Source organism: Protopterus annectens, chromosome 2.part1, assembly GCF_019279795.1.
Source record: "Protopterus annectens isolate FY-2018-M chromosome 2.part1, PAN1.0, whole genome shotgun sequence".
Taxonomy (NCBI): Eukaryota; Metazoa; Chordata; order Ceratodontiformes; family Protopteridae; genus Protopterus; species Protopterus annectens.
In genome coordinates, this window is record NC_056729.1 from 140906162 (window position 1) to 140931652 (window position 25491).

General features: G+C 41.9%; 1 protein-coding gene across 3 annotated transcripts in view; it reads left to right on the forward strand.

The window, feature by feature from the left end:
- Positions 1-25491, forward strand: part of PACRGL (parkin coregulated like) — a 592831-nt gene that overhangs the window by 471646 nt on the left and 95694 nt on the right. For all 3 annotated transcript variants that reach the window (XM_044062079.1, XM_044062078.1, XM_044062080.1), the window contains one exon: positions 16915-16995. In XM_044062079.1, the coding sequence (XP_043918014.1) occupies positions 16915-16995 (81 nt within the window). The remainder of the gene's footprint in view (positions 1-16914; positions 16996-25491) is intronic.

The window sequence follows — 25491 nt, forward strand, 5'->3', positions numbered from 1 at the left end:
TATGCATTATTTTATAACACAGGTGATCAAACATGACAATTCACACTTTAACAAACTTTGAAATTTCAGTACAAATGGACAAGTAATTTCTGTAGGGGAGGGAAGCCCAGAATGAATGCTCATTGCTCAAGACGAGAGTAGCAGTTCAGCTGTAGACAGTCTTCAGTTTGTACCAGATGTAACAGAATATGATGCAGGTGCATTTCTGCTATGTCAGATTGCCATATGACCAGTGACTTCTGAAAGTATATACCTTTAATGTACCGTAAGTGGAAATGCATTTCCAACATATATACATATATACAGTCATACTTGTGATGCCCACCACTGCTACCAATATGTGATGGCCAGCAATATGTGTCATCCCCATGCTGGGCCATTAATCAAGGAGCCTGAATCCTCACCACTGACACTGGAGAGGGACATGCACTTGGAATACAAATGGATACACTCAGAATTTCCAGATGCAGACCTCTTTGCATCAAGTACAGTTTCCCTTAAGAGCACACAGGGAATACACTCAGCCCAGGTTCTGGATGTCTCTATATCCATCTCCCTCCAGGTCCCCAGTAAGACTCCCCACTGGTACAGCTGTAGGGTTAGGTCATCAGCCAATTGCCCAAACCAAGTCCTCCAGCACCCTCTCTGTAAACCCAGTGCTTCGTGTCCCTGCCCCAAGTAGGTGGTACACATACTCTTTAAGATTTAATTTTCACACACACACATACACACACACACACACACACACACACACACACACACACACACACACACACACACACACAGACACCTGGGAAAGGCTGGCACAGATTACCCGCTCTACCAACTTTGCCCAGACTATAAGGTAGTTATCACTGTCACCAGTCAGTTATTTTAATGCTCTTAAAAGGGTATCTAACTATACTGCGTAATATTAATACTAATACAAATGATATTTATTCACCAAGATGGCTAGGCCTTCTGGAGTGGCCTACAGTTTCACCAAATAAATATAAGCACTCTCAAAGGTTAGATACTTTTTAAAAGGACCAGCCACAATAAAAGTTTGTGCATGCACAGACTTCCACTCACTATTATTCCATGCATTCTAGTTATTTAAATGTTATCTCTTGTCTCAAAGAGTGACAAGGTATCTTCAAGCCAATCATTATATACCTAGCCTCAGTATACTTAGTTGCTTCAAATGCTATTTTTGTCTCTAACGAGTACAAGATTTTTCTAGTCAACTATTAAATTATTTGCCTCAGTTACGTTCGCACTCACTGTCACTTAATAGTTAATCTGCGCTCCGTAACCGAATGCTAAAATGCCAAATACATAGTCGCAGTGCCCAGACCCCCTGCTAAACTGCATTTACTTGGACCTATTGCTTCATTTGGCTTGTTACCAATGTTGTTTCTCATCAATGTTTGCTGCATTATTTGAACTGTAACTATTGCTGTGTTTTTATCAAATAACCCTCCTGCTGCTGCCGCATTTTGCTTTTGTTTAAATGTTCTTGATTTAGACTTTGCTGCTGCATTCATTGAACTGTAATTGATGCTATTTGTACTTGTGTAAGCTGTCCATTGCTGCTGCATTTTAGTGTGCCCTAACTGCTCTCACCTCAGCTGTACCTCTGTCATTTTTCTTCTGCTGCTGCTTATACTGCCAATTACTTTCTCCCTCCTTCTTTCTGGACTCATTCTCCTGTTCACTTCCACTCTTATGCTGGCCATATCCTCTGGCCTCTCCTACTACCTCTTCCAAAATTTCCTAGCTGAATTCTTCTGCTTTATTTCCTTCTCCCCTCTCACTAGTAAGGCTACTAAATCAGATCCGTTTATCTCTCTTACAGCTTATTAAGTCCTGCACTACCACCACCAAAGGCGCTTTCCCACTGTATGGCCCTACCTCACCACCATTGAAAACAAGCTAACTGGAATTCAACAAGTATTGAAAAAAAAAGAAAACATACTGCTGCCCTCCAAGAACTAAAACGTGTATGTAATTAATCTAATATCTCACTCCCACTGTTTCTGTTTTTACCAAGTACATTTAGGAAAGTGCCCCGTCATGCATTGCTAGCAGCCTACTGTGACCTTTCCCCCACTACCCCCCCCCCAATCTTCTCCACCATCCCTTACCCGTATCTGCTATATCCCTGTAGTAATTAGTAGTTTTTGCCACTAGGTGGTAGTGTTAACCTACTCATGATTGCTAACCATATCCCACAGCAGCACTAGTCCGTGTCACAATTTTAACTTTAGTAATTTCTCTCATTTTTTGGCTCACAGTTATGAACTAGCCCTTAGCTGCATCCCTGTGCACCCTCACCAGAACTTGCTTTCATGCTCATTGCCTAACTTCAATTTCACTAATTGTTCTCGGTAGGCAACCTCTTTTATTCAGCTCTACCCACTCCATTCACCCTACAGGCTCACTCCACTCCCCTACCCTGTCCCCAGTTCTCACCTGCCCCCAGTAGCTCTAAACTTATACTCTGAAACCACACTCACCCACAACTTACCCAACTGAATCAGCCCATCTTTAACCCATATTAATTCCATATAACCCACCCCCAACCAATTCCCCTCACCTCCCCCCACCACTCCCTTAATACTCAACTCAACCTACTCTACTATCTATTCAGTATAATATGTTCCCTCAACACATTTCTAAATCTACTATACTTTCAAAACCTACTTCCTTCACAACTCTATTACTTCTTCTTCTCACCTTACCCTATCTCTATCACACCCAGCCCCTCACTTCCAACCATTCACCACCTTTTCATACAGCCAACTCACTCCCCACACAATCATAAATCCTAATATCCCCATGTCTATATCCTAATAATACTTATCTACTTTTTCCCTACAAACTTCTCTTTTGCTTCAAGCACTCAATCCCACACTAATCAGCCATACCCCCCACAAATCATATGATACTCAAACCCAATACTAAGCAGTCCAAGTACCTCTTTTTACATATTCTCCTGCTAATTATAGTCCTTATATCTGGTGACATACACCCTAACCCAGGCCCCTCTACCCACTTCTCAACATCCAAATCCATTCTATTCACTTCTTTAAATGCACAGAGCATAGCTAATAAAATCCCCAACCTCCATGCTTGGCTTCTCCATAACCAACCAGATATCCTATCCATTTCTGAAACTTGGTTAAAACCCCACATAAAGGACTCAGAAATAACACCGTCAACTACTCCATCATCAGAAAAGATAGAACCCACAAAAAAGATGGAGGAGTAGATCTCCTCTACTCAACCTCCCTTTCTGTTACTCCTTATTCTAAACCTATTCCCCAGTTCAGTAATACTGAATTAACTCTAGCTTTACTTCAAATAAATAGACACAAACACATATGTATTACATCCCTCTGCATTCCTCCCTGAGACAATATCCCAGTACTCAAAGATATTCTGTCCTGGCTATCCATCAACATTAGCAATGAGACCATAATTCTGGGTGACATGAACATTAACGGTTCCTCCATTCAATCCCCAACAAACTCCCTAAATATAAACCTCTGTCACTTCTCTCAACTAATCAGTTCCACTACAAGACCCTCCGCACACTATTCCTCAGGTAGTACCCTAGAGTGGATCTTAGTCTCTCACCCTCACTATTTCTCTGATAGTGGCACACTCCCTGACTCCCTTAGTGATCACCTCCCCACTTTTGCACACCACCTCCCCACCCCCTTACAACTATCACATAACTATATCTCCACATGCTCCCTAAAAAACTTCAATCCCAGTACCTTCTCAAACTCACTAAAATCCATAAACTTGAGCCCTCTAAAACCTCTCCCCCTAGACCTACTTCAACACAACATTCTTAAACCTCCTAGATACTTTTGCCCCACTAAGAACTAAAAGAATAAAAAGCAAAACTGCCCCTTGGCTAACCAAAGATACACTAGCTGCCATGCGCCTTAGAGACAAAGCCTGGACATGCTACCAGAAAAATAAAACTCCCTTCACCCTTAATGAATACAAAACACTGCGCAACAAAGTCAAAAACTTATAACAGACCACAAAACTTACTTCTCCTTACTCCAAACTAGCCACAAGAAAAATCCCAAAAAATTCTGGAATGGAATCACCACCCTCCTTAACCCTGGCAAAAAAGAAGATCCTTGCCCCGATCCAAATGCCCTAGACATGGATCTTGCCACCCAATATACCTCTTTCTTCATCAACTCAATGTCTAAGCAAACCTCATCCTTTACTAACAACTCTACATCCTCCACATCTACATCCTCTCCTCTGTTTTCCCCTACCTCCTCACTCTCAAACACCTCCACCTCCCACTCCCCCTTTTCTCTATAAAACCCATTCCCATATTTACTATAAAAAAACTTCTCCAAAAATTAAAACCATGCTCCAATGCCCCTGATAACATTCTCTCCCACGTTTTAAGCATAGCTGCTGAAACCATTGCCTTCCCCATCTGTATCCTAATCAATCGTTCAATCCAAGAAAGCTATGTACCCCAACTTTGGAAAAAGCCCTTTATTATTCCCCTACACAAAGGGGGCAACAGTAACAATTTCCCAAACTTCCGACCTATCGCTATCCTATCCCCCATCTCTAAACTTCTTGAAAAAATACATCCATCTTCAACTTCTACCCTATCTCATAGACAACGACCTACTAACTCTCACACAGCATGGATTCAGACCTGGCCATAGCACGACCACTGCTCTTCTCTCCTTCCTCTACCCTATCTCATATGCAACGACCTACTAACTCTCACACAGCATAGATTCAGACCTGGCCATAGCATGACCACTGCTCTTCTCTCCTTCCTTGAAACTGTTAGCAAATCCCACGACTCTGGCTATACCATATCTACCCTCTTACTCAACCCCTCTAAGGCTTTCAACACCATCTCTCACAACCTTCTTCTAACCAAACTCTCTGAAATAAACCTATCCCTCTCCTCTCTCAACTGGTTCACCAGTTACCTCTCCAATAGGCAACAAGCAGTAAAATGGAAATAATCCACCTCTTCATTCCTCAACACCCCCACAGGTGTACCACAGGGTTCCATGCTAGGTCCCCTTCTGTTCAATATCTTCATAAATGACTTCCACCACTCAATCCCTAATGCAAAACTCATCCAGTACGCAGACAATTCTACTATAATCTTCTCTGCCGCCTCAATCCCCAACCTCATGAAGCTACCCCAAGATGCTTTCTCTACCACTGAACAGTGGATGTTAGACAACCACCCAGCACTCTGCTTCAAAAACCAAATTTATGATATTTACCTCTTCTAAAACTACCACCATAGACAAAAACTCATTCTCCATCACCAGTCAGAATAACACATCTCTCGAATTAGTATCCGAGGCTAAACTACTAGGTGTCCATATCAATGACCAGCTTAAATTCAGCACCCACCTACAAATAAACATCAAAAAAACCCACCAAAAACTTGGTATGCTATACCGCCATAATAACTACCTCACTCCCTCTACCAGGTTCATTCTCTCTACCACATACCTCATCCCCTCTCTCCTATATGGTGTCCCACTCCTTACAAACCTACAATCCTCTCTTAAGACTAAACTCTCTTCCTGCTATAATAAAATTGCCAAGTTTGCCTCAAGCCACAAATCTTCTACCCATCACTGTGTCACCCTTCACAAACTAAATTAACTAGAGCTGCCCAACTATCTCACCTACATTCAACTCATTCAGACTCACAAACTCATCATCACTCCCTCTCTCTGCCCCCCCCTTTCTTCCTCATTTAAAATTCACTTTCCTGATCCTCTCTTAAGATCCACCAATCAGAACCTGATTGAACTGCATAAAGCTACCTGTCCTTCAGGCAAGAATTTCCTAGCCTTTGCTTTAGCTCGCCAGTGGAACTCCCTACCACCACTCATCCATACCACCACTAGCCACCCTATTTTCAAATCCTTTCTTCACTCACATCTAACATCTCTCTGGGAATGCTCCTGCTCCCACCCCACAAAATTTCTTCTCCCTATATTTCCCTCTCTACTCCTCTTTCTCTTCCTCCCACATTCCACTTTCACCTCATACTCATGTTCCATCTCCTCACCTCCAGTCTTCTCTTCTTCTCCCTACTTATCCCTCCCACTGTCTTACCCCTACTAACACCATCAGGTTTCCATGCACTCAATTGCCTGCTGTTATATTTATAGAGCAAGAACAATTATATTTGTAAATAATTACTTATGTTTTACAACTTTTACTTGTTTGATCTCATGAATTTTAATGTTATATGCTATGACTTATCTGTACTTTATTATCTCTATGTAACCTACACTGTGATTTTGAGTATTGCTTTTATGGAGCTTTTCTCCCACGGACTCCATTGAAAACAGGTTGTTCTTGGCCCAATGTGCCATCTGGTAAACCAATTACAAATAAATAAATAAAAATAAAATATATTTAACAATAAATAATAAACACATGAAAATACTGAATATATATTTACAGTAAACCGCAGAGTTCAAGTCACAGAACATCTTGAAAGTAACATTGATGGACAGACTCATACAAATAAAGAAAAACAATATCTAAACTAAGCTTCACTATATTCCTAATTGAATCTACGAGAATTTACTGCTTCCTAGTTAAGTTACTTACTAACGCAAGTCAAGATGCTGTGGGTGAAGGTCTTATTAGTCAGGCTTTCCAAACAGAATACTCTACTCTGAGATTTCTCTTTGTAATATCTAAAATGTAATTTCCAAGAGGGCTGGCAGAATGACCTCATCTGGTCACCTGACTCTATGTTCTCACAGTATTCCCCTTTCAACACAGGAAGTAAGTACAGACTGCCACAATACACATCAAAATGTTTATGACAGTGCCTGGGGCCTCCCTTCTTTTCACTGAGCTAATGGACAAAGGCTCTTCCACAGACCCAGTGACTCCAGTCTATTCAGCACTGTGGGCTGCCTTTTAATGGCTTAACATCTCATTTACATTTTCCTTATTTTTCTTAATTTTGACCTCTGCTGTGCCAGTATCCTCTATTAAAGCATATACATTTAATTCAGCTACAAAAATACCTGTACATTTATCTTCATTTCAGCAGGGTGCACTGTTGATACATTTCAACATAAGTGAAGCTCACAAATGCATTTTCAGCACAAGCATCTGTACAAAATCAGTTTGATATACAAATGACATACAGTTCTAATACATTTGTAACACACGCATCTTGTATAAATCAGTTTGATATTCAAAGGACCTATTATTCTTTACAAAACTCCAGCTGGCTATGCTGGCACTTGCCCATATCATCACCCCCCCCTTAAAGACTCAAGCTAGTTTTTCAAGTAACCCTTGAGAAACATGGCATGAGAAAAATAAGCCTATCTGGGAATATGTTCCCCATTTCCTGATTCCCTTTCTTGAGAGCCCATATGCATTGCTGACCCCACTACGGTGTACTGTCATGTCATATGCCCACGATTCTACACTCCACCTTAATAACTTGGCATTTTGCTGGCTGGCTCTATGTAGCCAAATTGAGGAATTGTGGTCTGTAACTAGCAGTCAATTTCCGTCCATACAGATAAGGCTGAATTTTCTGCAGTGCCCATACTATGGCTAGACATTCCTTTTCTACAGCTGCATAACATTCCTGCCTGGATTGGAGTCTACGGCTGAGATATAACACTGGGTGCTTTTCTCCCTGTCAGGAAACCTGGCCACGTACAGCCCCCACCCCATGGTTTGAAGCATCCACCTGCACAACAAATTATTTACAGTAATCTGGACTGGCTAACACAGAGGGTCCTTCCAAAAATCTTTAAGCTTCAGGAATGCCTACTCACATGCTAACGTTCACACTACCTTATCTGGCCTGTTTTTCCTTGTCAGGTCTATGAGGGAAGCAGTTATGGTACTATAATTGGGGACAAACCTTCTATAGTACCCTGCTCTCCATAAGAATGCCCTTACCTGCTTTTTGATAACAGTGGCAGGCCATGCCTGAATGGATTCAATTTTGGCAGGTTCTCACCTGATCTTACCACTCCCCACTTTATGTCCTAGGTAGGAGACCTCTGCCATACCCACCTGACACTTTCTGGGCTTAATAATCAACCCTGCCCTCTGCAGTCTACCCAGCACCTCCCTGACATGCTGAATGTGCTGTTGCCAGGAATGGCTGTAGATAGCAATATCACCAGGTAAGCAAGGGTATAATCTCCTGCTAGGATATGATCTACCAGTTTCTGGAAAGTCACTGGGACATTTTTCATCCCAAAGGGCATCTTCATGAACTTATACAAGCTGAAAGGAGCCACAAAAGCTGACTTTTCTCTAGTGATGGGAGTCTAGGGCACCTGCCAGTAGCCCTTGGTAAGATCAGTAGTGGTCAGATGCTTGGCCCCACCTAGCTGCTCTAGGGCTTCATCTGTCTTAGGCATGGGGTAAGAATCTGTCTCTGTGTGACTATTTAGTTTCCTGTAATCCATACAGAAACTGGTGCTTCCATCCTTCTTTGATACCAGCACCACTGGGGAGGCCAAGGTACTGCTGGACTCCTGGATTACTCCCAGTTCCAACATCTCCTGTATCTCCTCCCTCAGAGTATGTCTGACTCGTTCAGGCACCCTGTAAGGTGCTTGCTTTACAGGTCTTTGGGACCCTGTATCCACATGCTGCTGCACCAGATGGGTGCATCCTGGTTTCCCAGTGAACATGACCCCAAACTCCCATACACTGCTCGGATTTCTAAAACCTCGGTAGGGGACAGCTGCTGGGACATTGTTACTCCTTCCAGTGAGGTGTCAGTCCGAGCCTTACTAAGGAGACCAGTCATCAAATCCCCTCAGACCCCTCCTTCCATCCACCACAAATACTCAGCACAAGGGCCTCTCTATCATGGTAAGGCTTCATCATGTTAACATGGTGCAATTTGTGCCCCTTCCATCTGCATAGCAGTTCTACCATGTAGTTAACATGATTGACCTTTCCTTACCACCTTGAAAGGTCCCTCCCAAACTGCCTGCAGTTTATTGTGCCTGACAGGAAGGAGAGCCATTACCTCCTACAGAACAGAATACTCTCTGGCTTGAGCATTCCTGTCATACCAGACCTTCTTTTGCTGTTGGGCCCCTGCCAGGTTCTCATGGGTCAAACCCATGAGCTCCCTAAGCCTCACACTGAGGCTTTAGGACATATGACACAACAAACTCCTTGTGGGATTCACACTCACCCTCGTACTTATCACAAATCATATTTAAAGGCCCCCTCACCCTGTGCCCGTACAGCAACTCAAAGGGTGAAAACCTTTGGATTTCTGAGGCACCTCTGTGTAAGCAAGCAATAGATATAGCAGATATTTGTCCCACTCCCTCTTAAGCTGTTCTGCAAATGCCTGCAGTATGGTCTTTAGCATAGAGTTTAATCTCTCCAGAAGACCATTAGTCTGGGGGTGGTAAGGGGGTTGTCTTTAGGTGCTTCACGCCACAGCCATCCCACAGACAATCCAGCAGGTCTGACATGAAATTGGCATCTCTGACAGTCAGTATTTCTCTTGGGAAACCTACCCTGCTGAAAATCTCTAGCAAAGCATTTGCCACCTTCTCTGCCTCGTTGGAGAATAGAACCACCACCTCAGGGTATCTAGTAGCACAATCTACTACTACTAGGATATACTTCCTCCCTGTGGAACTTGGGGTACTCAGAGGCCCCACAATATCCATAGCTACCCTCTGAAATGGCTCATCAATCACAGGCAAAGGCATCAAAGGAGCTTTTACCTTGTCTCCTGCCTTGCCTACTTTATGGCACTGCTCCCAGGTCCTGCAGTACCCTGTTTCATCCCTGGTAATCGCAGGATAATAGAAGCTGTGTATAATACACGTCTTGGAATGCTTTATCCCCATATGGCCTGTAGAGGGAATGTCATGGGCTATGGCTAGATGTGGTCTCAGTAGGCTCTGGGCACTACCATCTGCTGTATTACCTCACCTTCTAGCCCTCCCTCAGAGTTTCACTCTCTATACAGTAACCCTTTGTTCCAGTACACAGAACCCTCATTTCCTTAAGAATCAGGTGCCTCCCTAGCTATCTCCCTCAAGCCTTGTAATGTAGTGTCTGAGAGCTGAGCCTGTCTCAGCTCTCTCATTGTAACTCTTCTCAGCTCCCCTTCCACAGGAAATCTGGTATCCTCTGACAGCAGTACCTCACTGTCATCCTGGGTACTACCACTCACGTCAGTCCTTGCACTCACTGTGTCCAAGGGAACAGCAGTACCCACCAACAGCTGTAGCTCACCTTCAGTCTCACTGCTACAGGGTAGCTGCCTCTCTAAAGTATCCACATCACCAGTCCTGGTTTCAAGTGTGTGGTCTGTCTGGGTCTCCCCCAGGCTAACAGACCCACATACCTGTCTACAAGCCTGACTACATATCACTGCATGCACACAAGGTACGGCATTATAAAAATCATTCCCTATCAAGAAATCTGCATGGATATCCTCACACACACCTCCTTGCTTGCTTCCTTTTCCACCCTCCCAGTCAAGGTGATCCCTAGCCAAAGGCATTTGGAATGGGATCCCTCCTAAAGCTCTGACTGGAGTGGACTGCCCAAGCAAGTACTGCTCCTCTTTAATCACTGCAGGCTTCACAATGGTTATATCTGAGGCTGTGTCTGTCTTGACAGTTGCCTGTTATCCATCCACCAAGATTAGATATAAATTCTGCTGGTAATTTGGTGCCCGTGTTGTCTCCAGACAAGTTACCACTGGCATTCTGTTATTCCCACTTGCTGGCTCCCCCACATTTTGCTCCACATTTACGTCCGTGAGCATCTATATGCTACATAGCCCCATTGGTTACATTTAAAACATTTAACCCTTGATCCTGGCTGTGTAGGTGAACTAGTGGCTTCCTCTGTTACTGGCAGACTCTGTTGGGGTAGTTTAGGTTGCCCACCATGGGATCCCTTATAACTATGTGCAGCACTTTGTATCCCTTTCCTATGCAGTGATACCTTGCCTGCTAGGTATAGATCTCCCTTTTTCCCCAACTCATCTTCAGAGTTGCATTCCCTGTCTGCCAACCAGATTCTCACGTCCTCAGGCAAAGTGCTAAGGGCTTGTTCCCTCACCAAAAGTTCTGCCAACCCTTGAAAAGTGGTGACCTGACACCTACTCACCCACCTATGAAAATAAGTGCTGAGTTCAGCAATATACTCACATGCATTTTCTCCTGCTTTGCTTCTGTGCTCACAAAACTTTTTTTGTAAGCTTCAGTATTAACATAAAACATTGTAGTAAACAGTGGTTCAATTTTTCATAATCTAAACAATCAGTATCAGACAGTTTAGAAACAACAGTTACAGTTTTACCATGTAGTAAGGGGGTGAGTAACTGTACCCAGAGCTCTTGGTCAACATTAGACTGTTTGCATACTCTTTCAAGCATATGAATAAAACTGCCAAAATGATCATCTTCTTGGTACTGAGGAAGAAGTTTACTGACCTTTATTGCTTCTGGGGTACATTTACTCCCTTCTCCATCACCTCCATGACCCTGGCGAAGAGTCAGCATTTCCTTTTTATGTTGCCTCTGCCTCTCATTTTCTTCGACTTTCAGACATCACAGTCTCTCTTTTTCTTCAGCCTCCAAATGCCACATTCAATCTGCTGATTCAAATTCCAACCGTTTGGTCTCTAGTTCAAGTCTCTTTAACTCCAGATGGGTTTTTAAGTCTTCTGAGGAAAACTTGAACTGTTCTGTTTCTGAGAGCTGCAAGTCCCCATTAACAGACTGGGTATCCTCCTGGTTTCTGGCCTGTGCTGTAGCTGTGATTAAGGCTGCAATCATTTCCCCTTTAGTTAGGTTGGGATGCTCCAGTCCTTTGGCTTGGCACATCTCAGCCAACTGGTTCCTTTTCAGCTTGCCATAATCCTTTGCTGACATCCTTGCCTCCTCTCCCTGACTAACTGAGCTAACAAAAAGTAAATAAATAAAACTATTGTCATGAAACTCTGAATGTCTGCCATGTGGTTGCTTGATAGTACAAACACATTGTTTAGTGACTGCTGCTTACAGGCTACAGGAATTCAATATCCACTCCCCTGCTCAACAATGTGTGAGCATGTGATGATCCCTCCACTGCCAGCCTAGAAATGTCATGTCCACCACTGCTACAAATATGTGATGGCCACCAATATGTGTCAACCCCACACTGGGACAGTAATCAAGGAGCCTGAATCCTCACCACTGATAATGGAGAGAGAAGTGCACTTGGAATACAAATGGATACACTCAGTATTTCAAGATGTAGACCTCTCTGCATCAAGTACAGTTTCTCTTAAGAGCACACAGGGAACACACTCACCCCGGGGTCTGGATGTCTCTATATCTGTCTCCCTCCAGGTCCCCAGTAAGACTCCCCACTGGTACAGCTGTAGGGTTAAGTCCTCAGCTGAGTGTCCAAGCCAAGTCCTCCAGCACCCTCTCTTTAAACCCAGTAATTTGTGTCCCTGCCGCAAGTAGGTGACACACACACACTCTTTAAGCTTTAATTTTCACACACACACACACACACACACACACACACACACACACACACACACACACACACACACACACACACACACACACACACACACACCTGGGAAAGGCTGGCACAGATTACCCACTTTACCAGCTTTGCCCAGACTATAAGGTAGTAAACACTGCCACCAGTTAGTTGCTGTAGGGCTCTTAAAAGAGTATCCGATTACACTGTGTAATATTATAACCAGTAAAAATGGTATTAGTTCACTAAGACAGCAAGGCCTTCTGGAGTGGCCCACACAGTGTCACCAAATAAATATAAGCACTCTCAAATATTATATACTTTCTTCAAGGAGCAGCCACAATAAAAGTTTTAAATATATTTACTAATAAGTAATAAAAGAGCATGAAAGTACTGAATATATACTTATAGTAAACCACAGAGTTCAAATCACAGAAATATTAAAATTAACATTGATGGAGAGACTTATACAAATAAAGAAAAACAATGTTTAAACTAAGCTTCCCTATCTTCCTGACTGAATCTAAGAGAGTTTACTGTTCCCTATTTAAGTTACTTACTACTGCAAGCAAGATGCTGTGGGTGAGGGTCTTTTCAGTCAGGCATCCCAAACCAAATACTCTACTCTGAGATTTATGTTTGTAATATCTAAAATATAATTTCCAAGAGGGCTGGCAGCATCACCTCATCTGGTCACCTGACTCTAGGTTCTCACAGTATTTCCCTTTGAAGCTGAGACAGGAAGTTACCATAGACGGCCACAATACACATCCAAATGTTTGTCAGTTCCTGGGGCCAACCCTCTTTTCACTGAGCTAATGGACAAAGGCGGTTTCCCAGACCCAGCTACTCTGGTCCTATTCAGCACTGCGGGGTGCCTTTTAATGGCGTAACAGCTCATTTGCATTTCCCTTATTTTTCTTAAAGTTAACCTCTGCTGTGCCAGTATACTGTATTAAAACATATACATTTAATTCAGCTACAAAAATGCATCTACATTTCTCTTCATTTCAGCAGAGTGCACTATTGATACATTTCAATACAAGCAAAGCTCACAAATATGTTTTCAGCACAAGCATCTGTACAAAATCAATAAGATATACAAATGACATACAGTTCTAATACATTTGTAGTACAAGCATCTTGTATAAATCAGTTTTATATTCAAAGGACATGTCATTCTTTATAAAACTCCAACTGGCTATGCAGGCACTTGCCCATATCATCACGATACTTAATAGTAAAATAATACACCGTTTAGGGGGAACAGCAGGAATAAATTCACAAACTGAGCATCGAGAGCAACGGTCATAGCTGAGTGGCAGAATTTGAAATTATCTTTTAAGGGTAACTTAGTCTGTAAACATTTTTCATCTTGGTCTTTGTTTGGGGTTGGTAGGACAGTATGATTTTATTTGTTCCTAAGTAGATTTTCCAAAGTCTGGAAGTAGCTGCACCAAATGTCTTGCAGAAGAGTGTTCTGAAATTCTTCTCGAAATTCTTCTCTGTAAGAGGAGAAGAAGGTTTGATAACTGAAGTTCCTAATTTAGTACCCACATAGGTGCAAGACGGAGTGCCTGTGTGATTACTATTCTCAAGTGTGAGGGCAGGCATAGTTGTTAATGATGTACCTTAAGGAGGTGGAAGAGGCACAGTATAATGGTACTAAAGAGGCAACACAGATGGTAAAGACAGCAAATGCTAAAGCTCAAAGAGAGTTATGAGAAGAGATGAAACAGGGAAGCAAGGACTTTGTAGGTACATCATAGAAACAACTAAGGAGGTCAACCTTGTTCAGGCTATACAGAGATTGAAAGTAGATTCCCAGAGATCAGAAAACAAAAACAGAGGTAGTGAATGGATATTTGCTTCAGTTTCCACAGAAGAAAGCAATGAGTGGGTGCCACACTGGAAGGGAGGTTGAAAAGAATGGGGAAAACAGTGGGCAACCTCTGCGATAGAGTCATAGGGGAACAGACTGCTGTTAGTATAGATAAAGCATAAGAGCCATATGAGCTGCCTCCTAGAGTCCTCAGAAATCTTTCCAGCGTGTTGTTAGACACCCTAACAGAAACCTGTGCCAGATGACTTGAAGAGTGCAACTGTGGTAACCTTGTATCAGGGTGGAATGTGCAGAAAAAAAATGTAGGGAACTGCAAGTCTGTTAGCTTAACAGTCACTGGAAAGTCATGGACAAACTTCCGATGGGAAGGCTGATAATATTTCTAGAGGACATCAGTCTCCAGAACAACAGCAAATATGGGCTCATTGCTATGAAGAGCTTCCATCAAGCCTGATCCAGTTTTATGACCTAGTTACAGCTGAAATTGCCAGGAAAGTACTAGTAGACATAGTCTTCCTGAACTTTAACAAGGCTTTTGTCTTTGTCCCACACGTGAGGTTGAAAGGAAAACTGGAGGGAAGTGAAGGAAGGACATGGACTGAGCAAAAGGCCAGCTGCATATTTGATTGGTAGGGCACAGAGAGTTGTAGTGAGTGGGGCAGTACCAAAAAGACTAGTGGAGTACCTTAATGGTGGTTTCAAAGCCCAGTACTCTTTAGTATGTTTGACTCTGCTATATCTGATGGAATGATGGAATAATAAACAGGATCAATCAGTTTGCTAATAACACAAGGATGGGTGCAGCAGTAGAGGATGGAGGATAAGAGTCTAGCAAAGGATTCAGAAAGATTGAACAAGTGAGCAGGAATGTGACAGTAGAGGTTCAGTACAAGCAAATGTAAAGCAATGCAATTAGGCCACAACATTGGAGTGAATAGAACAGATGACAAGAAGGCAGAAACTAGTTTAGATGTTTTGATGTTTACTGCTTGTGACAAACCACTCCATGTATAAAATAAGAAAAAAAAAAGGTTGATGCCTATGCCGATATCGATTATACATGGAGAGGACCACCAGCAGCTTAAGTGGAAAGGCAGTGGCAGAAGCAAAGAGAATTTTGGGGTGTATTCTCAAGGGGACAGGGACCAGAAGCAAAGGGGTAGTGATCCTACTCTACATGATCTGACCATACACTGAGATCTTCATGCTTTTCTGGAGAACAAATGTAAGTAAAACTGCTGAAATCTGGGGATGGAGGAGATATGACTTGAGGCCCGAGATGCTAGAGCTGTTCTCACTTGAAAAGAGAGAGGGGAGGACTAATTTTGGTGCCTATGTCACAGTGTACAGGAAAGAAAGAGGGGGAGGCAAGGAAAGAGAAAAAGAGAGGGCACAGGCAACAGATTTAGGAACTACTGCCTGAATGGCTTACCAGAACAGGTTGTGGAGAGGGAATCCCCAGTAGCATTTAAAAGGGCATGTGGCAGGTGGAAAAAGCACACAGAGAGAAGGTATGAATAAGAGAGCTGGCAGAACTGTAAATATTTAAAAGCAAAACTGCCAGCTAGGTAAATTTATTGCCTCCTTCTGCTATCAAACAAACAAATGTGTTATGTTTGAGGATGTTAGGGCATTAAAAGCTACAAAGTGAAGAGTTTACTCAGAAAAGGGAAGATTATTTAAAAAAAGCATTAAGTGGTATTAATCTCACCATCAGCTTCAGGTCTGCATGTAAGATGGTGAGGATAATGCTGATTTCATATCTTGTTCTGTTTTTCTCACAGACTAGTTCACATATTGATTGTTGGAAAACTTTTCAGTATAAAATTATTATGAACTACCTCATGGAGGTGAATACTCTGATCACTGCATTTAACTCAATTTTGATGTTTATAATGGAGAACAAAATACTTTTACACTAATCTTTTTGTACTGTTTTCAGCCACTCCTGGGGTAACAAGGTGTTTGTTGACTTAGAGAGACTTTGCTTACTTAATATTGAGCCAGTGCCGGATTAAAGAAATACAAAGGAGTTGTGATACAGCACTATGAAGTACCACACCACTGTGTCACTTAGAAATCCTTAATCCCTAAACTGCACAATTTTCTTCTATCTTTCAGTACTGAAGCAATAATTCTTTAATTTTGTGTTGTTGCTTTTGAGGTTGGTGTAGAATGGAGAAGACTGGTATCATCAAAGTGTTGTATTGTGTTGGAGTTCTTGCAGCTTTTCAATAAAGAAGTTTAACAAGAGTGGGTCAAGAACTGAGCATTCTGGTGTTCCCCATTTGGACAGAACTTTTTATATACCTGGTACTCTTTAGATCATTGTGGAAGATAGATAAGTGTATCTGCAGGTAGTGTACTCTGGACCTATGATGCTGAGCTTTAAGATCACTAGTATGAGATCAGCCATGCCCAACGATTATGGGAGACCAGGAAAAAAACAGATAAACAAGAAATGAGTAATTAAAAAGAGTAACCCTGTTAATGTTTCTGCTAACTGTCCTGCATACATTTTTGTTTTTGCAGCTTTCAAAAAGATTAATGGAAAAGCAGTTCAAGGAGGATGTCACAACTGCTCTGCAAAAGCTTGAACAACATGGTGGAAAGGTAGTTTTAGAATCATTGCTCATGTAGTACTTGTATTTCCATACATGCATACTTGTAGATCACATAGTCAATTGCTTGTAATCTTCCTGCATGAAACTGTGCATCTGCTTTCACTCAGCATAATTAACTGATTTTCTTTCTGGTAGGACTTACATTTTTAAATGCATTCATTTGTTAACTGTGTAAGTGAACCTTTTCAGCCACTACCTGCACCACAAGAGCAAGATAAAACGCAGCGTATGTGGATGTATATACATACGTTAGCGGTTTAGAGTACCCAGTTGTACGGCATGCTTTCGGATGTAAACCAGAGAATATGCACACTCATCACAGACCAAGAATCTGGAAGTCAGAATTGAAGTCAAGACCCTGACGCTGTGAAGCAGAAATCTTACTACAGATACTACTGATTCTGTTCTGCTGTATCTGTTGCTGAAATATAGCAAAGTGGCTTCTGTTCACTGATATCAATCTCATGTGGGCTGCATTTTTCAGTAATCAGGCATTGCCCTTCCCTCTCTCACTACAGGGTAACACTTGCATTATGCTGATGCTATTCCTGTTTTGGATGATGCATGCTCCATCAAAATCTGAAGCTGCCAATACTGTCTTCAGAGTTTCTCACAACATAGAAGGTATTAGTTGTTGAAATGTGTTTTTCATTCCCCAGTATTTCGTCATTCATACTGGCCTACATTCTAATTTATAAATAGACAAAAATGTAGTATTTTTCATACATTCAGAAAGTATTTTTCATTTTTGCTAACCTTTTGAAGACATTTGCTGGGAATTAATGTGCAGTGTGCTAGGTGTAAGTAGGCTTACTATGGCTACTAAGACAATGAAGTTGAAAGATTTAAAGCACAGCTATTACAACAAAAGTGGAATAATGAATAAGTGGAATAATAAAGAAGGCGAAGTTAAAGGGAAAAAGAAAATTAAAAGGTGACAGTAAATGCATAAATGTACAAATCCCTTCTGCTGTTCAACAAACACATTGCCTGTCATAAAGCTTAGAACTCCTCCCACTGCCTGTCTGTCTCTGGGTATGATGGACCAGTCACCTGGCAGCAGTTGGATTGCTGTGCAGACCCAAAGATAGTTTTTTTTTTGCGCCACAGTAAGAGAAGTATCTTTAGAAGACTGCTTCTGTCTGGCTTTTATCAGCTTCATAGCTCAGATAAGAAACCCTTTTGGGTTTTTATTTTCTCCCTCTTGCCTTTTTCTATCAGTAATTGATTAATGCATTCTGTTGATATGTTTAGTTTCATTTTTATTATTGAGAAATTATATATTCTGCGAGTTTTTCTCATCTTACACTATGAGTTATATTGTTCATTTTAAGGTACATGTGAGTTTCTGTGGGGTTTCAAACCCTTTTAAAATGTTTTGTGGCTATTTCTCATGTTTAAACTGAGTTTCTGCACTAAGGCAGTTTTAGTGCAATGCCTGTCATTGTTTCATGGTGCCAGAACCATAAGTAATTTGCAGCTGTTATTACCATTGATTCAATGCTTCTTTTGAAAGTGCTGATAGGAAAACTTGCTGTTTTGACAGTTTTTTTATTTTGGGCAATTTGAGGTCATTGTGTACATTTATAGCATTTTAAACAATTGTTTCATTTAAATCGTATTTTGAATGCTATCATGATTGTAAAACATTTCTGATAGGATTATTTCTTGAATTTATGTTTAATTTCTTGTCTCATTTTTGGATTTATGATTATTCAATGTGATTAAGTAGATTTTCAGCATTGTAAATGAATCATAGTTTAAATTGCAATTTTGGTGCCATTTTATTTCTGAAATGCTTCTGACAGAAACGTTTATTAAGTCTATACTTACTTTTTATCTATGACTGTTTTTATTCATGGGGGCTGAAAATAGCCTTTATTTACTTAATGTGGGGGTCCTTGTGTTATGAATGTTGTGTTTACTGCTATGTTACTGAATTAGCTGGCTTTTTTCACAGTGCAATATACAGTATAGTATCCCTGTCAAAATAGTCTTCAGTTTTACTATTTAGAAGGAACACTGTGGGATTTGTCCATTTTGTACTGGGTTGACCGTGCATCCAGTACTTAGTATTGATGTGGCTAGTTTTTTGCACCCTGACTTAATGGATTTAGATACAGTCCTTCACCACCATTTTCCCCATTTGCACATAAAAAAGCAAACAAAAAAAATAAATCCAGAAGTATGCCACAGCCTACAGCTTGTGACTCTGCAGTAGCCTTTGCTTTAGGCAGGCTGTTGGAACACTAGTCTTCTGTTTCCTCCAGGTCTCCTGGTGTGATGATAGTACCACAACTGTGCTTGACATGAGGGTCAGACATGTTCTCCATGGCTGTACCTTTGCCTGCTTCAGGTGTGGGAGAACTAAGTCCTTTAAGTGCAGAGGAAGTCAGGAGTGTAGAACCCGTCGCCAGTGTTGATACATGCCCTCGGGATTCTCCCACTAATGTACTGCATGCTAAGAAGAGATAGAAGATCCACCATGAGGTGGGTCAGCAATCTCTGACTGATTTCTCACCTGAGATGGTGGACATGGCTAGATCCATTACTCATGCAGTTGATTTCATGGGTTATGACTAACAGCATTGCTTCCACCAATGATCAGTTATCTAATGATCCTGATTTTAATGGGGATCCTGAAACTGTGAGTTCTGATCTGTATGAGTCGGATCAGTTGGATTCCTCTGATGAGGTACTGGAATGATGAGGTACTGGAACCAAAACAGATATTTTCTTTTTCCCAAATACTGGTTAGATTTAGGAATGCATTTAATTAGGAACAATTTTCATCTGCCCCGAGATTAGCAGGATTTATGATCTTTTAGAGAATAAGGCCCCAGACATAGAGAGATTTCCTCCATTGATCCAAGTGTTGGCGAATGTTTATAAGAAAGCTTGCAATTTTCTTCTGCTTATTGAGGTTGTGCCTAAAAAGTGTTTAAGAAATTCAGGATTTGCTTAGCAATGCCTGACCTCTAAGTCCCTTTGTCTTCATGACCTGCTTCTGTGTCCATGGTGACCTTGGTAAATAACAGGACCATGTCTACTTCAAATCCATGTCCTCAAGATAAACCAGGCAAATGGTTAGAATCTCAGGGATGAAGCTGGCGCAATCCAGCTTTGGTAACTTTTAAAGTGTTTAATTACCTGTGTTTTATGTGAAATTTTGTTTGGAGATGAGTGTATGATTTAAAAGAGTTTGCATCATTACCTGTGTATCAAAATATGTTTATCAAGGATGTTGTTTTGCATCATTACCTGTGGATCAAAATATGTTTGTCAAGGATGTTGTTTCCAGGGATTCTCAGGTGTCAAAACATGCTTTAAAAAGTGCCTTGGAGTGGGCTGATACTAGTTGTAGAAATGCAGCATTGTCAGTGATGATAAGGAGATATGCTTTGTTGCCTAGCCAGAATGTTTCTGATGAGTTAAAATGACATTATGAATGCTCCTCTTGAATCCGATTATGTGTTTGGTGTTTGGTACAGTAGCTAATCAGGTCCTTAAACAATGGGATGCAGTGATGTATGGAGTTTCAAAAAATGTTCCATATTCCCAAGGTATCCGTCTTTAAGCAAGATAATTTTATACAACCTTTCAAGCAAAAGTCCCAACCAAACAAAACCCAAGGAAATGAAAGGAAACGGCAAGACAAGAGCTCCACAATGTCTGACAAGGGAAGTTCCTTTCCTAAAAAGGATACCCCCTCCCTTTTGTATCTTATGACTACACTGAAGCATGAAAACCATCATTTATAAGTCCCCCTCTGGATGCCACATATCTAAAGTTAGCTCTCAATAAGGCAGTCTGGATGCAAGTTTTTTCCAACAAATGAGTGCTGAACATTGTCAGCAGAGGTTACAGATGGCAGTGTAAAGAACATCCACCTCCATTCAGTGTGGTTCCCCCTTATCTGCAGAACCAGACATTGTTATGCTCTCTTATTCACCAGAGAATGCTGGGCTCAGTGGTCTTACAACCAGTCCCTTCTTCAGAAAGAATGATAGGTTTCTACTCCAGAATTCTTCTGGTCCCCAAGTTCAAGATGTTCACTCTGCATATAGTACTTTTGTTGTTACCAGACAACTACTTCATGGAGACTCTGGACTTGAAAGATGCATATCATCATATTCCTCCTGCTTGTCACTTCAAGAGATATCTGAGATTTGTTGTGCCTGGTTCATACTGTCAGTTTTTTGAATAGCCCTTTGGACTATTCACTACATCTGAATGTTTAACAAATGCCTTGCTCATGTAGTGACCCATTCTAGGACTCTAGGAATTCACATTTTCATGTACCTGGGCAACTTGCTGATCTGTGCAGAGTCTGCGCCCAGGTTTTTGGAATCACTGGAGAAGGTCTTGGCTATACTCTGCCATCTAGAGTTCAAGTCGATTCTACTAAAGTCATGTCTAACACTCTCACAGAGATTCATCCTTCCAGGTTGCTTAATTGACTCTGGGAAGAGAATGGCTTTTCTGTCTGTAAACAAGATCTTGTCTTACCAGACAGTGTTTTCAGAATTCTCCAAGAGGAATGTTGCCTCTGCAAGAAAATTCCTAAAAATTCTGAGGCTGATGGCATCCATGTCCATACCACTAGCTCATCTTCACAATCAGAAAAATTCAGTGGAATGTACGAAATTGTTGGACCCAGTACCTTCATCCCCTGGATTCCATGTTACCGGTACTGCTCTTTATCAGGTGGGAGTTACAGTGGTGGAAACAACAGTTGAGTATCAGTCCAGGTCTTCCTTTCTCCCTTCCAGTGCCACTGCAATCTTTCTAGAGAGGTTTGTCCAAATCTGCTTGGAGAGCTTCATTGATGTTGATACAGGTGCAAGCCACTTGAGGACCAAAGGATTCACAGAAGCACATCAGTACCAAGGAGATGTTGGCAGTGATTCTTGCCTTAAAGGTCCTTCACCAACTATGGACACCGGGTCCTCTTCTAGTGGTTATGGACAACTACAGTTATGCGGTTCCTCAACAAACAAGGGGGCATGAGGTCTTACCCTTTGTGCCAGTTGGCAGTGATGACCTGAGAACTGGCTCCTCAGTATTCTCTGACTCTTCAAGCAACATACGTCCTATTAGAGCAGAACATTGCGGCAGACAGACTAAGCAGATTCTGGGCATACCTGCATGAGTAGAAGTTAAAGGCACTGGTGTTCCAGGATTTTGTCTAGATGTGGGGAATGGGTCATATAGATCTGCTCACCTCCTTTCAAAACAGAACGCTGGAGAAATTCTTTTGCAAACATCCCTGCAGTCATTTTCAGAGGACAGACACATTCTTGGACTGGAATGTTTTTGTATGTATATCCACCCTCTCCACTGATTCACAAGGTACTTCCAAAGATTCAGAAAAAAAAGCCAAAGATCATTGTGGTGACCCCTTATTTACCTTTGGAGTATTGGTTCTTCCTTTTAATGGCATTGTCCAATGGCATTTACCACAGAATTTCTCACACTCTGGATCAGCTCACAAATTCTTAGAGGCAATTGGTGCATCCTAGTTTGGAGCAACTTCAGTTGACTGCCTAGATGATTCAGCCTTGACTCCGTTTACTGTTAGACCCTAGACAACTGGATTGATCCTGTCTGTGGGTTTGAAGGCAGTCCTATTGCTGCCAGGTGATTTGTCCCTCACACTCACAGACAGGCAATGGGAGGAGATCTAAGCTTTGAGAGTCTGCCAAGAAAGAATAGCAAGGCACTTCTACCCATATGCCAGGAAGGCAGTGTGTTCCACGAACATCTATTATCCACCAAAAATGCAGTAGAATACAAAGAATGAAACAGAAGCATCAGCAGTTTAGGTTACTAGAGATAATAAGTCAAAGCTCCAGACAAGAGGAAAGGTCATTGATTATCTACCTGTTTTAAAATAATCACTCTTTGGAGTAATTTCCGTAACTGAACCAGACCACATTTACATTGCATGGATGGCATTTTATAATAAGGAGGAATGTGTGATAAGCCATATATTTAGAGTATAAAATAGCCGTGAGATGTGTTTCTACAATCTCTCAAATATTTTCTATACACTCATCATATAGCATTAGTGTAGTTTATGTTATCTACTCCTGTTAGTTTAGTTGTGTTTTTTTTCTGGTAGACGGTGTGTTTTTTTTTTTTCACTTCAGGTTCCATAGCTATTCTTATAGAAGAAATCAAGAAAATGGTCTCCAATCACATTAGAATCCTTGGGTCCAGCACTGAAGTTACCTTGTCAGTCAGATCCAACTTCGCCTTTGATCCAATCACCTATGCCTCTTCCTTATTTTTCACTGGAGCCAGTATGTCCTCAGTTTCATCATCCCTTTCTGCAAGTGAAATGTTCATTAAGACCATCATCAGTGGCATCATCATCCAGGTCTATTCGGTCATCAAGAAGCCTTACCAAAGCAGACATCGGCAGGGTGATGTGGAGATTCCTTCATTAACAAATTAAACTAGGGGTTCTCCTAGCTCTATTCACATAGGATGTTCTGAGAATGGATCCCAGTGAATCCTCCACTAACTTCTCCTATCCCAGTCTCCCCTTTGGACTAAGGTCTATGATTCCAAGCCTGCTGGCAACACCCACATCTGAGCAGACATTCCTGTCAAATTTGACTCTGGCTATGTCCCTTACTCTTTCAACTCCAATGTCTTCATATCAGGAAGAGTCTCAGAACTAAGGTATCGGTGTCAGGGCTTGGAATGTGGAGTTGGTACCAAACTTTTGTGAGCCTTCTCTCTCACTCGATGCCACTGCACTACATAGCTTGGCTTCAGTGTCAGCATCGGATCCGAGTCGGGTTAGGGGAGGCTGTTACTTCATTGTGTCATAGTGGGGCAACAATTTCTTCAGTCCTAATCTCTGCCTTGGCATTCAAAGTGTTCAAATGTTTTCTGGCTAGGCCCAGAGAAGAGATGCTTTCCATATGCTTGGCATTATCCCAACCTCTTTTGTATGTTGCATTTGACTCCTCAATTCCTCGTCAGCAGGGACAGTCAGCTTCCTTTAGCCCGGGGACTGTTCACCATGTGAGTTTCCCATCTGATTCCTACTTGCCCGCAAAAGCCTAGTCAGGGCAAGGTCCGAGGAAACAGACATGCAAAGGGAGACATTTAGATTCCTCTCTGAAATGAGTTACAGAAGACAAAGACTTGGATGACAGGGATTGAACCTCAAGATCCCCTTTGGAGGATGGTACCTTTGGTGACATTTTGGAATTGATAAAACAGTGGTGGGGGGGTAATCCTTTGATATGCTCTCCCCTGAAGAATCTGTGCTCCTTGATGATTGTGGAGCTGGCTCTTCTACCCCCTGGGTGGTACTGCCCATTGATATGCTTATGGACCTGGTATTTCAGCAGGCTTGGAAGGATCCTGATACAGTGGAACTAGTCCCTAAAAAGCCGGACAAAATTTTAGTTGTACCTAATGACAGAGCACACTGTAGTAAGGGTCCTTCTGTAGATGTAATGGTTTTGGTGGCAGCCACTGAAAAGGAGCTCTCTGAGGAGTGTACATCTGTTCATCCACCTAGTAGAGAATCTAGACAGCTGGACAGATTTGGGAAACAGACTTATCCTTCATAGACTTTTACACTTACAGAGTTGAACTACCTGGCCCACATGAATCATTTCCAGAAGAACGTGACAAAAAAAACCTCACAAAGTCCTTCTCAGGTAACCTACCAGCAGACATTGAAAAAACAGCAGAGTCCCAGTTGTCTACCTTACAGTCAATGTCTAATATATTTATGTGCCTGTTTTCTAATACACCTGATGGTATGACTAGAGCAGCAGGCACAGACATAGCCATTCACTGGCATGCCTGGATGTAACTAAGTCACTTTGAGGAAGGCTTCAAGATGTCCTTTCTTAACTCTTCCTTTAATGGCACCACACTGTTTTGTCCAAAAGTTAAGGAAACTCTCACCATGAGCAAGCGGGACAGTAGGACCCTTTCTGCCATTGGCATCACCTTCACCACCTCTCAGAGAACTTTCTCCAGAAGTCAGAGATGTGGTGAGCAAATATGATTCAGAAAATCTCAAGGGTTTAATCAAGATGCTCCTGTAGACAGGTCCTCCTGAGGCAGGGAAGGGGACAATTTCAGTGGATGTCATCCTAGAAGCAAGGGTGGACTGCAGAATCAACGGTTTCATTCATGGTCCCTTTCTTTGTTTACTCCTTTTATTGTCCCAAAAGAATTACCCAACTGCCACACTCAGATGGTTGTTAGGGATGGTGCGCATCTCTGCACCCTCAAGCCTGGCAGGCCATCATTTCAGTTTCTTTGATGCTACAGATAATCACTAGAATCTATGTGTAATACCCTTTATTTCTCCCCTTATAAAGAAGAGAAGGATTCCCACAATAGTACCCCATCAGTTGGCATTCACAACAGCTGAGGTCTTAAAGCTGTTAGAAAAAAAGAGTCATCCAGCAGGTCCCTTTCCCTCCCTATCAGTTGAATCCAGAGT